This window comes from Bombina bombina, chromosome 1, assembly GCF_027579735.1.
Source record: "Bombina bombina isolate aBomBom1 chromosome 1, aBomBom1.pri, whole genome shotgun sequence".
Classification (NCBI taxonomy): Eukaryota; Metazoa; Chordata; class Amphibia; order Anura; family Bombinatoridae; genus Bombina; species Bombina bombina.
The window spans coordinates 1,489,163,932-1,489,180,879 of NC_069499.1; the positions used below are offsets into that span (position 1 = coordinate 1,489,163,932).

Sequence of the window (16,948 nt, forward strand, 5' to 3'; positions counted from 1 at the left end):
CTCTTGTACGCAGCGTAGAAACGCCTCTTTCTTTGTTTGGTTTGTTGACAACCTTGACAGATGAAATCTCTCTCTTGGAGGAGAGTATTTGAAGTCCAGAAGGTATCCCTGAGATATTATCTCTAGCGCCCAGGGATCCTGGACATCTCTTGCCCAAGCCTGGGCGAAGAGAGAAAGTCTGCCCCCCACTAGATCCGATCCCGGATCGGGGGCCCTCAATTCATGCTGTTTTAGGGGCAGCAGCAGGTTTCCTGGCCTGCTTGCCTTTGTTCCAAGACTGGTTAGGTCTCCAGCCTTGTCTGTAGCGAGCAACAGATCCTTATTGTTTTGGAGCAGAGGAAGTTGATGCTGCTCCTGCTTTGAAATTCCGAAAGGAACGAAAATTAGACTGTCTGGCCTTAGGTTTGGCCCTGTCTTGAGGCAGGGCGTGGCCTTTACCTCCTGTAATGTCAGCGATAATTTCTTTCAAACCAGGCCCAAATAAGGTCTGCCCTTTAAAAGGTATATTAAGTAATTTAGACTTAGAAGTAACATCAGCTGACCAGGATTTTAGCCACAGTGCTCTGCGTGCCTGAATGGCGAATCCTGAATTCTTAGCCGTAAGTTTAGTTAAATGTACTACGGCCTCCGAAATGAATGAATTAGCTAGTTTAAGGACTCTAAGCTTGTCCGTAATGTCATCCAGAGTAGCTGAATTAATGGTCTCTTCCAGCGACTCAAACCAGAATGCCGCCGCAGCCGTGACCGGCGCAATGCATGCAAGGGGTTGCAATATAAAACCTTGTTGAACAAACATTTTCTTAAGGTAACCCTCTAACTTTTTATCCATTGGATCTGAAAAGGCACAGCTATCCTCCACCGGGATAGTGGTACGCTTAGCTAAAGTAGAAACTGCTCCCTCCACCTTAGGACCGTCTGCCATAAGTCCCGTGTGGTGGCGTCTATTGAGAACATTTTTCTAAATATCGGAGGGGGTGAGAACGGCACACCGGTCTATCCCACTCTTTAGTAATAATTTCAGTTAGTCTTTTAGGTATAGGAAAAACGTCGGTACTCGTTGGTACCGCAAAATATTTATCCAACCTACACATTTTTCTCTGGTATTGCAACTGTGTTACAATCATTCAGAGCCGCTAACACCTCCCCTAGTAATACACGGAGGTTCTCCAGCTTAAATTTAAAATTTGAAATATCTGAATCCAATCTGTTTGGATCAGAACCGTCAGCCGCAGACAGAAGCTCTCCGTCCTCATGTTCTGCAAGCTGTGACGCAGTATCTGACATGGCCTAGTATTATCAGCGCACTCTGTTCTCACCCCAGAGTGATCACGCTTGCCTCTTAGTTCTGGTAATTTAGCCAAAACTTCAGTCATAACAGTAGCCCTATCTTGTAATGTTATCTGTAATGGCCGCCCAGATGTACTGGGCGCCACAATATCGCGCACCTCCCGAGCGGGAGATGCAGGTACTGACACGTGAGGAGAGTTAGTCGCATAACTCTCCCCTCGCTGTTTGGTGAAATTTGTTCAATTTGTACAGATTGACTTTTATTTAAAGTAGCATCAATACAGTTAGTACATAAAATTTCTATTGGGCTCCACTTTGGCATTGGAACAAATAACACAGGTATCTTCCTCTGAATCAGACATGTTTAACACACTAGCAAATAAACTTGCAACTTGGAATACAATTCTAGTAAAATATTATGAAAAACGTACTGTGCCTATAAGAAGCACAGAGATTTATGACAGTAGAAAATAATAAACTGAAACAGTTATAGCATCAATCCTTGTAAACAACACAACTTTAGCAAAGGTTTGTTCCATAGCAAAGACAACTAACTCTGATAGCAGAAAAAAATTACAGAATAAACGTTTTTTATCACAGTCAACTACAATCTCACAGCTCTGCTGTGAGAATTACCTCCCTCAAAACAAGTTTTTGAAGACCCCTGAGTTCTGTAGAGATGAACCGGATCATGCAGGAAATACAAAGAGCTGCTGACTGAAATTTTTTTGATGCGTAGCAAAAGCGCCAAAAAACGGCCCCTCCCCCTCACACACAACAGTGAGAGAGATCAGAAACTGTCAGAAATTAGATCAAGCAACTGCCAAGTGGAAAAATAGTGCCCAAACATTTATTCACTCAGTACCTCAGAAAATGAAAACGATTTTACATTCCAGCAAAAACGTTTAACATAAATTAAGAGTTATTAAAAAGCCTGTTGCTAGTCCCTGCAAAATAGGCTAAAGTTTTATGTACACAGTGTAATTCCAGTGAAGTACCATTCCCCAGAATACTGAAGTGTAAAATATACATACATGACATATATCGGTATGGCAGGATTTTCTCATCAATTCCATTGTCAGAAAAATAAAAGCTGCTACATACCTCTTTGCAGATTAATCTGCCCGCTGTCCCCTGATCTGAAGTTTACCTCTCCTCAGATGGCCGAGAAACAGCAATATGATCTTAACTACTCCGGCTAAAATCATAGTAAAAACTCTGGTAGATTCTTCTTCAAACTCTGCCAGAGAGGTAATAACACACTCCGGTGCTATTATAAAAATAATAAACTTTTGATTGAAGATATAAAACTAAGTATAATCACCATAGTCCTCTCACACATCCTATCTAGTCGTTGGGTGCAAGAGAATGACTGGGAGTGACGTAGGGGGGAGGAGCTATAGCAGCTCTGCTGGGTGAATCCTCTTGCACTTCCTGTTGGGGAGGAAGTAATATCCCAGAAGTAATGATGACACCGTGGAGCTGATCACACTTAACCAGAAGGAAAAGGGAGGTTAGGTGTGCGGTAAAGACGAGTCAAACCGCGTATTTAACCCTGCCTGGTATAGGACGGTTTATATAGTGGGGGGGGGGGGGTGATATGTTAGTGGATGGCAAGAAAATTAGTCATCAGAACGCCATATCTATTTGAAAGTTTTATGGGCCCCTGGATAATATAAGAAGATATATTGGAACAAGCTTGCTAAAGAAGGCCATTGCTGCACCCTGCATGAGAGAATCTAGAAATCTATGGTAGCAACCCTGACAGCCGGTGTTAAATAGCTCATATACAAAATTATGAGGAGGGAGGACATATCATAATAGCACTAGTATAGGGCCAGCCTCCTCTAGCACTTTTTCCTAATATTCTCGTACTGAAACACTCAGGGCATAACTACAGATACCAGAGTGTGTTGATGGGTGGGGAATATACAAAAACATAGATTATTATTGGAGCAATATAAATATTAAACTTGATTCTATAGCCACACAGTTTGTGTACTTATTATAGGTGTTAGAAGTATAGATAGAAATTAGCTATGCTTTAATTTAAGGGAAGTAAACACTATATACATTACATACAATTAGCAGAACAAATATTACCATGGAGCTGTAGGGACTAAGAGAAAGGGTCTGCAGTCTGAGTCCTCTGTGTAAACTTACACACCTGATGGTTCCATGCCCATATGCATAGATAGAGTTTGGTTATAAGTATAGTCCTAGGAGAACTAAATAAGGCAATAAAGGGCGTGTACCTTCATTCTTGGTTTAGCCTCTTAGCTGTCACAGGGACACACAAAAGCTATGACACAGACAGCCATAGAAGCCAAAATAGCGAGATCTCACAGGGAGGCTCAGATTACGGCAAATATAACCCTTAAAGCTGAGATTTTTGTAAAAAAAAAATCTCCCTTTTAAATCAGATATATAGCCTTAATGTAATAATGCAATAGCAAAAAAAAATCACATATTTTTAGTTCTGCTTTTACCTGGGACCACAAAACCTATAGCACACATTCTCAGTTCTACCTCTTTCCTGGAACTGCAAAAACTAGTGCAGAGGTGAAAAAAAAACTATCTCCGTCTATAAGACAAAAGAAGGCGAGGCGCTTCCTTGTGTATATCAGCTGGATACAAGCCAATAATAGGCTGAATAGCTATATACTCACAAAATGAGCAGCACCCAGTTGTGCTATCAGAGGCAGACTGGAGTCTCACAGCACTCCAGCTCGCTGACACCGGGGCTCAGAAGATCCAGACACAGCACGCTTCTGAATAGAACAGCAGCAGCACAATTCGACCCTAGAAAACGTCACCCAACACCTGACACCAATGTCGGCTTGGCGAGCGATGAGCAGTAGTTGATAAAGATTAAACGGTGCAAAGTGATAGGTAAAAAAACACACTTTAATAACAATTAAATAAACCAATGTAGCACTCAAAAGTGCATTAGTGTGATACGCTACGCGTTTCTCGGTCCACTGACCGTTTCAACAGGCATACATACCTATAACTTTGCTAATGATTTAAACTAATCATAATGCCATGATTTTCTCATGTCATAAGATATAAAAGTAAGTAACTCTATAATCAGTACCTGTGTGCTCAACCTAAAATGACATAATAAAGGAAGTTTACACATTAGTTGGCTAAATCTTAACACATATTTGCATAAGTCTTTACATATATAAGAAAACCCCAAACTGGAACTGTACGTGTTATATATCATAATATAGTATAAATTGGTGTACACCGCATAAAAGCATATACCATACAATATGCATTCCTAATAAAAAGCAATAACGGACCGCAATGTGGATGAAGCAAATCACATTCCTATCAGGTAAAACCATCATATCTATGATAAGCCCAATAATCCCAAATCGCTCTGTATAAAGATGCTCAGGATATAGTAGAAATATAAATATATATCATCCAAATGTGTATAAATGGAATAACTTATCCAAGATTGAAACTAAAAAAGATAAATATCCTATAAAATATTGTGAAGATAAATATGTGTAAATACTAGTGCTACTATTGCGATTCCAAACCTAAATAAACGCAATAGGAATCCTGGTGCGAGTATAATATGCTTGTCATATATAAAATGAAGAAATTATGAGTGCATGATTCTATTAGTGTAAACTAGGTGGTGAATCTAAAATTAAAAATTATATGACAAAATAGACTATATAAAACAACAAAGAATAAAAAGATGATGTGTTAAACAGTCTATGTCAAAATAGACTATATAAAACAAAAGTATATAGTGTGTGTGTATATATATATATATATATATATATATATTATATTATATTAATATATATATATATATATAATATTATATAATATATATATATATATATATATATATATATATATATATATATATATATATATATATATATATATATATATATATATATATGCAAAAAGAGTCAGTTGCACTCTCACAAACAGTTCTCCAAGGGCCAGGGTGCTAGAGTAGTTGAAATGTAGCAAAACAGGAAACAGCACTCTCTGGACTTAAGTAAAAAACAAGTAGTTTATTCAGTGCTGAATAAACTACTTGTTTTTTACTTAAGTCCAGAGAGTGCTGTTTCCTGTTTTGCTATATATATATATATATATATATATATATATATATATATATATATATATATATATATATATATATATATATATATATATATATATATATATATATATATATATATATATATATATACACACACACATATATATATATATATATATATATATATATATATATATATATATATATTAAAGGACCCAAACTTGTAAATCCAAAATGTTTCCCTCTGTTTCAAACGAGACACCCTATTGGTGCCGATCTTCAATGGGATTGTTTCCAAAGGGGTTAGGGACATTTTACACTTTTTATTGCCATGGTGGCAAACATGATGTCGGGAAACACTATGTTTGAGAGTCCTAATATTTATGTTTCTAAAATGCTCGCTCCACCTTCTTATTTTCCTCGTAGTGCGTCCCCACATTCGCAGGTTAACACATAAATTACAAAGCTATTATTGCAAGTTATATGTCCCAAAAAAAATTCCTGTCACCGTCTATCTGATATACTGTGCTTTATGTGTGATATAATTACACATATGGCATCTATGATGATTACACTTGAATGCCCCATTATTGCCCATATTAGCAGTCTTGGAGATGTTTTTATTATTAGAAATGCGTTTGGAAAAAAGGACTAGTTGCTAATTTTGTTTTATAGTGGGTGCTCTTCTGAATGTGAAATGTGATTAATAGTATTCTTAAGGATTGGGTCTTAAAGAAGTAGAGGCCTATGTTTGTCTATTATTCTTTTTATTGCTTTATGATTAGAATTGTATTCAGTGTTAAAGCTGGAACAATGTTTCTTATCGTCTACCTCAATTTTTTTACTTCTTTTTTCAAACATCAATGTGCGATCAAGATCTCTAGCTCTCTGACAGCCACTTTCTATTATTTCCAATGGGTATCCTTTATTTTTAAACCTTTTCTTTAAAATCTTACTTTGTTCATCAAAAGATTGTATAGTTGTACAATTTTGGCGAATTCTCCACAATTGACTGTAAAGGAAGTCAGTTTTCCAGCTTAGGAGATGGTTACTGTAGTAATCAAGAAAATTGTTGCTATCTACCTGTTTAAAATATGTGGAGGATACAAAGTTTCCCTCTTTATCCCATGAGAGCGTAACATCTAGGATATTTATGCTCTATTATTGGATATTTGATGTGAAGGATAGCCTTAACGTATTATTGTTCAAGTGTTCAATAAATGTTTTGGCTAAAATTTCACTGCCTTGCCATATGAATATCAAGTCATCGATATACCTGCCATAGAACACCAGGTTCTGCTTCTAGTTTGAAATTATATATATATATATAAATAAATCTTCAAAACAACCCATGTAGAGGTTGGCAAAACTAGGAGCGAACCTGATGCCCATGGCATGACGTAAGAAAATCATAGCATTAGGATTTGTCCTTGGTAAGTTTAAATCATTAGCGAAGTGATAGGTATGTATGCCTGATGAAACGGTCACTGGACCGAGAAACGCAAAGCGTATCACACTAATGCACTTTTGAGTGCTACATTGTCTTATTTAATTTTTATTAAAGTGTGCTTTTTACCTATCACTTTGCACCGTTTGATCTTTATCAACTACCACTCATCGCTTGCCAAGCCGACATTGGTGTCAGGTGTTGGGTGAGGTCTTCTAGGATTGAGCTGTGCCACTGCTGTTCTATTCGGAAGCGTGCTGTGTCCGGATCTTCTGAGGCCCAGTGTCAGCGAACTGGAACGCTGTGAGACTCCAGGGGTCTGCCTCTGATAGCACAACTGGGGTGCTGCTCATTTTGTGAGTATATGTTATTCAGCCTATTATTTGGCTTGTATCCAGCTGATATTTACAAGGAAGCGCCTCTTTTTTTGTCTTCTAGACAGAGATTGGTTTTATATCTTCACGTATCTATGTGATTGGAGAGAGCTGCCCGCTTACCCATTTGGGTCTCTGTACCTGAGATTTTCTGCACTTGTTTTGATTTGGTTCATTTATCCGCACTTTATAGCAGGACTCTATGGCGCCTCCTTCTCATCTGGATTGTTAGTACCAGTAAGGTCTGAACTAGTGCAGAGGGCTGCATGTGCTGCCAGTTGGTAATCCCTGCCATAGATAATATTGGGAAGTGCATTCCTGCTGTGCTCTGTCCTAGGCTTCCCCAAAAAAAGACCCACTCACCACTGACAGAGCCATAAACACACTAAAACAAACAACTGATCACAAATGCGATTCATGGTTTACTTAAAGCAATGTACAGTGAGTGAAATTTGTGAGACAAGACTCAAAACCCTTTGTCAGAAACAATATTTTAGTTGTAAAAGGGTAAGGATGCTGGGCAGATAGCAAAGCTCATGAACGAGTTATGCAGGAGGGAAGAGGGGGCGTGTGGCATACCTTTTTGTAGGCAGTATTGCATCCCTCTAGTAGGAACAGCAATGGGGTGGCCGGGCTAAAGGATCACTAATGGACCATAAACTACAAAGACATGATCAATGTATGTATACATTCATAAAGTGTTATGCTACTGACAACTTTAAAGTATCGCAACCATTTGTTTGTTTCCTGCTCTAGGTATTCCTAAGAGGTGAGCACCTCACCTCGATTATAACAGATTTGTTTGTTGCTGATTCATTCAGCTGCTGTTCCTTTTGTATCTCTTGTGTTGTAGGAAAGCAGAGGGTTTTCACCCCTCCTTCTCCCTGGGTTTTTGCCATCTCCTCTTCCTCTAAATCCGCGTCCCCTCCAAGGAGAGTTGTCGCCTCTCCCACGTCCCCTTCCTACACCTCGTCCCCAGACTATGGGGTCAAGAGATGGTCCCTGTACACCATCAGATGCAGCTTGGTTTCCTCATTGGCTGCAGGATCTGGGTACCAAACCTGAAACAAACGAAGATGCAGATGACTTTTTAATCACTAAAGTGTCAGAGTCAGAGCTATCTGACTGATTTTTCGTTGGGGACACCACAGAATTCAAACTGTCTCCAATAAATCTGCTCTTTGATGTATTGACATTTTGACTGTTTCTTCACTAGAGTATGAACAAGAAGAAGAAGACGACTCTTTGTTTTTCCTTTTGTCAGGCTTTGGCTGCATGGTTTGTGGTTGGAAGAGAAGATGAACCTTTTATCTGGCTTTTTTTGCTGCTGCAGAAGTTACGTTTGATAACTTTTTATGTACAGTGGTGGACTCATGATCACTTTCAGAAGTAGAACTACTGGTGCTTAACGTGCTTTTTTGTCACCTTTGCACTTATAGTAGTAGGCTTTTTTTGATTGCTTAAATGAATTTTGTTCCTTATGGATCCCTACTTCAAGTTCCTTGTTAACATCTTCATCCTGAACTTTTTTCACAACATTTGGTGAGCATAGACCATCAGCTGCCACATTTTTCTTCTTCACTTTATTGACATCATCTTCTTCACTAGAGTCTAAACTTGATGAAGAGGATTCTTTTCTTTTGCTACTGACAGGGCTAGCAGAATTTAAAGTCTTTTTGACTGACATATTAGATAGTCTGATTAGATTAGTCTGTATTTTTGTTAACGCAGGAGAAGCTTTTAACTGAGTTGTGTGTACAGCAGTGGCCTACTCACTACTGTCTGAAGAACTACTTTCCTTTCTTGTCTTTTTAGCTTAAGATTTGAATTAGTTTTCGGATGCTCCCAACGTAAGACTCTTCCTTGAGCATTTTCCTGCAGGTTGTTCCTCAGAAATAGTGAGTTTCTTGCTTTTTTTTGTTTCATCTTCCTCATCCAGCATCCCTTTTATACTCTTTCTGTGAATCTCATTCTCAACACAGCTATCCAATAAGCATCTCTCTTTTTTTCTTTTCTTTTTATTCTTCCTCCTTTTATTTACTATGTGATCACTGGATGAATTCAAGCATTCTTCTGAGTAGTCCGTTTTCTGTTTTTTAGGTTTTATCTCTGAGTCTTCAGTTTCTTCGCTAGATTTTTTTCGGTGCCTCTTCTTGGATTTTTTAGGTGGAGAGAGAATATTGTTTGTTTCAAATTCATCTTCTGGGTAAACTTCATCCCATTTAACTCTAAAAAGGAAAAAAATAGTCATATTAAAAGAGGAGCATTCTTAGTCTTTCATTTACAGGTCATATGGAGTAAATAGTTAAACAAAGTTATTGTTTAAGAAATGTGAAATATAAATTTTACCCCCAGAGGTAGAACTTTTTTTCACTTTCTGCGATGAGATTTTTTTAGTGAAAATGTTTCTGCAGGTCATTTCTAAATAAAATTCAATTTTAAATTAGGCAGTTACACTAAAGCACCAGTACAATTGCAATGTGTTCGTTAAAGGGCCATAATACCCAAATGTTGAACCACTTGAAAGTGATGCAGTACATCTGTAAAAAGCCGACGAGAAAATATCACCTGAACATCTCTATGTAAAAAAGAAAGATATATTACCTCAAAAGTTTCTCGAGTAGCCACATCCCTTTGTAAAGGACTTCTAAGCAGCAAATCAGTATGTCCGTTCCCGGGACAGCGGAAGGAGCGAGCTTTCGTGCACACTCATTTTATTCCCTATTCAGTGAAAGGAAGTTTACAATGAAATCTCATGAGAGTTAAGTGAAATCTCATGAGATCACAGTAAAAAGAGTTCATGAACCTCAGCACTGCTGAAGCTGATTGGCTGCTGTTCATATTCTTAATTTTTTTATTTATTTTTTTTTAAACCTGCAGCTGGGCAAAAGCTGAAGGTTTAACTTTTTACACAGAACTTACTCTGGTGAGCTGAGGAGATTGTGAGGTAAAATATCTTCCTTTTTTACATAGAGATGCTCAGGATATTTTCCTGTCAGCTTTTTACAGTTATACTGCATCAGTTTCAAGTGATTTAGCATATGAGTATTATGTCCCTTTAACTGGAGAATAAAGCTTTTTTTTAAAGTTTTATAATATAGTGCAGTAGTTGAAAATTGCATTGCAAATTAGCTGCAGACAAAAAAAAAATTGTAAAATGTCCCTTGAATAAATTTGTTTCCTTTTCTCTTTGTCTAACATAGAAGTGTAGTATTAAAAAAGGTGCATTGCTCATACTAACATCTTACATTAAAAAAAAAAACAGCTTTGCAGACTGGGAAAAGGCTAGGGGGGCGGGTTTGGAAAAATCCCTGAAAGCCAGTCAACAATTAATACACTGCTGCTTTGCAGCTCTACTGCATATTTGACTGTTCACTTCAAACAGCGCTTTGCTCTGAAAGCACTGTGTTAAGAAAAACGTGCACAATGCAGCCAGAGCACAGCTCTGTTTGAAAAGAACAGCCTAATGTGGAGCAGTGCTGCAAAGTTAAAGGGACATAATACGCATATGCTAAATCACTTGAAACTGATGCAGTATAACTGTAAAAACCTGACAGGAAAATATCACCTGAGAATCTCTATGTAAAAAAAGATATTTCACCTCACAATTTCCTCAGCTCAGCAGAGTAAGTTCTGTGTAAAAAGTTATACTTCAGCTTTTGCCCAGCTGCAGGAAAAAAAAAATAAAAAAAAAAATGAAGAAATGAACTGCAGCCAACGAGCATCAACAATGCTGAGGTCATGAACTCTTACTGTGATCTCATGAGATTTCATTGTAAACTTCCTTAAGCACGTAAGCTCGCTCCTTCCGCTGTCCCGGGACAGACATACTGATTTGTTGCTTAGAAGTCCTTTACAATGGGATATGGCTACTGCTGTAAAAATAATAAATAATATATATATATGTGTGAAGAAAGAAAAAAGCCAAATGCGGTCTTAAAATCAAACGTCTAATTTATTGGTCAATTTAAAAGTATTGACAGTACTCAAAGCGAAAAGGTCTAACATGTTTCGGCCCACGGCCCTTACTCATCAGACATAAATTTCTTAGTGAAAACCGCCAGTATTTAAAAGCAGTAGTGAGTATCTATTGGTTGTCATTAATTGTTTAACAAGTAACAAGCGTTAATCTATTTAAAACACTGTGGAGAACCTAGCTAACAAAGCTGTTGCATAAACACATAATTGCTACAAGCCTATATGGATTAACATAGGTAATGGCGTGGTAAATTCCAGACAACAAATGCTTCATACTTATATAAAAATAAACCATATGTAACTGGCTAGTTTAAATTAAATGCAGACAGGTTGCAATTTCTCATCCATGAAACATAGGGGAGGCTAAAGGAAAAAATGATTATTATTATAAAGTTGCAATAGTAATTTTCAGATATAGACACAAACACATGTGGTCCTGTGTGCTATTCAAAGTACATCAACATGAAGTGTTATATATGATTACTATTATAAGCAAACAAAATAGAGATGAATCTCTGTTTCATAAACTAATATTTCTAAATAAGTGAATGAAAATAACAGATGATAGGTCATGATAAGATAAACTAAAAGACTTATATAGCTCAAGGACTCATATTGATATTAATGGATTGTATCACAGCACTCACAGGACTGGTTAAAAAACTATATTTTTATGTTTAGTAATCTGAAACCTGATACATCTTAGTTTGTTTTAATAGTTTGGTACTAAAAAGACCTATGGTGGTGAGAAACTATGCAGTATAACACAGATCATCCTATTAATGTTAGAAACAAATACAGGGGGATAATACATTTGAGTGAATAAACAATGTGACATTGATGATTATTTTAATTTATTTGTTTTACTTCAGCGAAGATATTCCTAGTTGCAAAAAATGGGGGAAAAGAATATTATGTTATGGGCATGAAAAAAACCCCCTCATATATGGACCATATTAGTTGTTCCAAAACAAGTAATTGGAAGGATACATGTTCATGTAACAGTGGTGAGTACGCTATTTATAAAAGATCAACCAAATATGAGGTAGGTGTTGTCAAGAATTGTTTAGACCCTAAAATATCGGGTGCTCAGTTGATTACTCCCAAAAGTTTATAATGTCATTGATGGAATTATACCCATAAGGGATACGTGACTTCAAAGTTAAGATCCAAAATGCCTCTTGTTTTAAAAGGGCTTTGTTGCGATCACCACCCCTGTTAAGGACTTGTATATGGTCAATGACCATCCATCTGAAAGTTGTATTGCTACAAGCATGTTTCTGAATAAAATGTTTAGCCATATCAGACACAGGCTCCGATCGTTTAATATCAGATAAATGTTGTTGTATGCGTTCTCTTACCTCCCTTGAGGTACATCCCACATATTGTTTGGGGGTACATGTGCACCAAATCATATATACAGCAAATTTTGTGCGGCAATTGACGCAACGTTGCACTGTATATGACTTGTTAGTGGTTGAGGAGGAGGAAAACGTTTCCCTTCTGGATAAAGCTGCAAGGGATACATGCCTGTACTTACATTTATACATGCCTCTGGATTGTAACCACGAGCTTGTAGTGGTTTTTTTCTTTGGATAAAGCACTTGGGGAAATTATATTTCCTATAGTGCATCCCTTCCTATAGGAAAATCTGCATCCTTTGTCGATAAACGGAACCAATCCCTCATCTGCCTTAAGCATAGGTAAATGTCTGCGGATGATCTTACAAATGCTATTGTAGTCAGATGAATATTGGGTAACAAAGGTGACCCGGGTCACTGATGGAATCAGTCCTTCTAGGTTTGTTGACCAACAGAGTTTTCCTATCCAAACAGTCCACTTCCTTTTTGGCCTTTTGAATGGCAGTGTTATTATAACCCCTACTCATGAGTCTATGGGTAAGATCTTCACTTTGTAAAACACAATCCTGTGTTTCAGAACAGTTTCTTTTTATTCTGATATATTGTCCCTTTACTATGGCATAGGGAACATTTAAGGGATGATTGCTTCTGCCATGCAGAAGAGTATTGCCTGATATAGGCTTTCTGAAAATTTGTGTTTTTATATTATTGGTGCCAGCCAAATTACTTAGCTGACATCCAAAAAATTAATAGATGTTTTGTTTGTTTCAAAAGTAAACTTCAGGCCCCATTCATTTTCATTTAGATATCCAATGAAATCTTCAATGAGTGTAGGCTGGCCAGTCCAAATCAACAGCAAATCGTCAATGAAACGGTGGTAGCTTTTGATATACTGGAGAAAAGGATTCTGTTCCCCATATATCATGCTAAGTTCAAACCAACCCATTACCAAATTTAGCCATATGAGGGCGCAAATTTCGCCCCCATTGCTGTACCTTGCAGTTGGAGATAAAATGAATCATCAAACTTGAAATAATTGTGTGTCAATAAAAATTGTAACACATCTAAAATAAATTGAATAAATTCTTTGGTGTAGTTCATTTTATTCTCCAATAGAATTTAACGGCAAGGATCCCCATAGTGTGGGGGATAGATGAGTATAAGGCTACAACATCTACTGTTAGCACAGGAAAAGTCTTCCTGCCATATAAAGGCCATCAAAGATTTGAAGTACGTGTTTAGTGTCTTTCAGAAAACTCGGTAAGAGTGATAACAAGTGGCTGCAGTATGCTGTCCAGCCATTCTGATAGGGGTTCACAAAGTGAACCGATACCAGACACAATCGGTCTACCTTTTACATTCACAATGCTCTTATGCACCTTAGGCAAGACATGTATAATAGGGGTTATCTACAGACAAAAAAAAATCGAAGGTTTTGTCATCAATGTGGCCAAGCATAAGGCCATCATCTAAAAGGGAAATGAGGTCTTTTTTAAATTTGTGTACAGGGTCACAAGGTAAAACCTTGTAATCAGTAGGATTGTTAAGTTGCCTCATGATCTCTCCTTTGTAGGATTTGAGGTCCCAGATGACAACACTCCCACCTTTATCGGCCATTCTTTATCACCAGGTTTGAAATTTGACTTCAATGAAGTCAAGGCAATTCTCTCTTGTTTGGAAAGATTGGGTTTACCTTTCAAAGGTTTTTTTGCAAGATCAACAAGGTCCCTTTCTATTCTTTTTTGAAAAGAAACCAGGGTATCTCCCCTTGTATGTAAAGGGTAAAAAGTGGATTTAGGTTTAAACCCAATATGGGCATTACATATACCCAAATTAGGATTGACATTCTCTTCGTTCAATGAAACAAGAGTTTGGATATCCCTGACTTCAGAAAAATCAAAACTCAAAGTGTTTGAAGAATTTTCAGACAAGCTACCATAATGGTCAATTCTATTTTCAATCTGATCACCACTTTCTTGGGTCAAATAAAAATGTTTTTTCAAGGTGAGTGCTCGGATAAATTTGTTTATATCTACCAAAGTCTGAAACAAATTAAACCTAGTAGTAGGGACAAAACCTAGTCCATAACCAAGTACTTTAATTTCATCTTTATTTAATTTATAATCAGTGAGATTAATAACATCATAAGTGGAGTCAATAGACTCATCTATTAATTAAATGTTCTTTCATTTGAAATACATGTATCTTCTATCAAATTTGGTATTTGTTTTGGCCCCTCCCTCTCCTTAATGTGTACCTGGGTTGTTGTCTTAAATTTGGATTTCCCCTTGCATTTGCCCCTCGCCCTCGATTTGCATGGTTCATTGGGGTGATCTGAAAAACCTGATCAAGTATGTTACTGTCGGTTTGTTCTTTCTGGGAACCTGTCTGTTCTAATGCAATTTGATATTTGTTTGGCATTGGGGTTGGTCAACATCCTTTGAATTAAAGATACAGTTTTTGATGTCTGATCTTTGAGTATTATTTAATATAGATTTTGGTTGTGCCCCTTGGGCCTGGTAGGCTTCATTATCTGGATTACTGTGATCTGAGTTACTAGCCTCACCTGAATCTGAACCACTCCAAGTTTCTTTGTCCTTATTTTTATGTTGACTGACTTTGTTAAACCTCCATCTACGTTTGCGATCTCTAGATCGATTTCTATTTTGTCTTTGCCAAATGTAAACTTTATTTTGACTATAATCTATTTGGTCTCTCATATACTTCTCATGTTTGGATTGAATTAAACTCTTTTTTAATTGTGCTATACTGTCATTCAAAATGTTGTCTAATTCTTTGTAGTTTTTCTCTAGCGTATTTAAGTCTAATTCCTGTTGTAATAGAGTGATTTGATCTCTGACTGCGCGAAGCTGGACATCTTTATATTCAATGATAAGTCCCATCAATTTGAAAGAGCAGTCAGAGAGAGAATCATTCTATTTTTTAATGAATTCCTGGTCCTCTGTTGAAAAAGTAGGTAATTTCTTAATTCTAAGGCCCCTAGGAACCATTTGTAGCCTAATGTACCGATCAAGGGTCCACTTATCACCATTTCAATCTCAATTCCTTTTTCATTAAATTTTTCCATAGACTGAAACTTGTCACTTAGAGGGTTTAAACTATAACTTTCACAAAAAATATTTTCAAAATCTTTTCTAATTGGTCTAAATTGTCAATAGTAGTGAGAGAATAGAACTGTTGATCCATATTGAAACCCCGTTGCTGCTTCCATATTTGAAAACTTGAAAGTTAAACTTCACAAAAAATGGAAGGGGAACAGGTTTTTTATGTATAAAAAAATGGTAACAACAATTGGATTCAAAATAGTAATTGGACACTTATAGACAAACTGATGGTCCCTTCCACGTGTGAAGGGGACAGTTCAGATGGGAGTAAATGTATTGCTGTATGTATATGTTTACTGCTATACATAAACTTAAAAAAGCCACTGGACCTATGCTGAATAAGAGAATGCACATATAAGTATCGTAATGATAAAAGCAAAAGTGCTTACTTTCTGGGCACTAGAAACAATTGTTCAACCGTGCTGGAGCGTACACTTAAGTACTTTGTTATAACAATAAGAACAAGTGCGTGCTATCTATTAGGACTTTGAATAATTATTCAGCCAAGGCATAGAGCAAACAGACAGAATTGGTTAATTTAAACAATGCAATTAATTGCATGCTGTCTGCACGTCTGTGAATGATTGTACAATTAATTGTGTATTGTCTGCACGTCTGTAAACAATTATTCAAGCATATGTAAAGCACAAGTACATTTCATGATGATAAAGACACAAAGATTTCAATACTGATCATAATCTTGAAAATGACAGAGAAAATATATATATACTTATTGAGAAGCTATGACAGAAAATGTCACGACAATAAATTTAAATGCAATATAATATAATAGGAAAACCTAAAAAATGGTTGCAAAAGCAGAAGTAGATGGTGTCAAAACTAAATAACCATATTGATGCAAAAAACAGTTCGTAGTTAAAGTTCTCCTTTGTGATTGTGGACCACTGGACTGAAAAAATATATATATGAGTGAATATATATATAGAAAACGAACAATAAGTCCAAAGTCCCAGCTGCTACGAACAAAAGTGCAAAAAAACACAAAAAACAGTCATAGATGTAAACAAGCTTCCCTTTCGCTTGTAATGGTAAAAAATGCAAGAGAAAACATCAAGGCTGTATTGCGGTTTCCTGCCATGACAAACAGTCACTGTGAAGACCTCTGTGAAGTATGCCTGAGCTCGGGGAGTGAATGGAAAGACAATGTGGATCAACAGGGGTAGGTACTCACTGGATTCTTTGCAGCAAATAAATGGAGGGGTTAGCAGATGATTCTCCCGGTAACTTGACCAAACGGCACGGCCACCGCTGCACCTCTGGAAGACCGGTGAATT

General features: G+C 36.9%; 1 protein-coding gene across 1 annotated transcript in view; it reads right to left on the bottom strand.

The window, feature by feature from the left end:
- The window catches only part of COIL (coilin), a 109,039-nt gene that overhangs the window by 77,661 nt on the left and 14,430 nt on the right, over positions 1–16,948 (bottom strand). Inside the window, 4 exon segments of the mRNA XM_053721309.1 lie at positions 7,972–8,031; positions 8,033–8,220; positions 8,615–8,844; positions 9,025–9,417. Coding sequence (XP_053577284.1) covers positions 7,972–8,031; positions 8,033–8,220; positions 8,615–8,844; positions 9,025–9,417 — 871 coding nt within the window.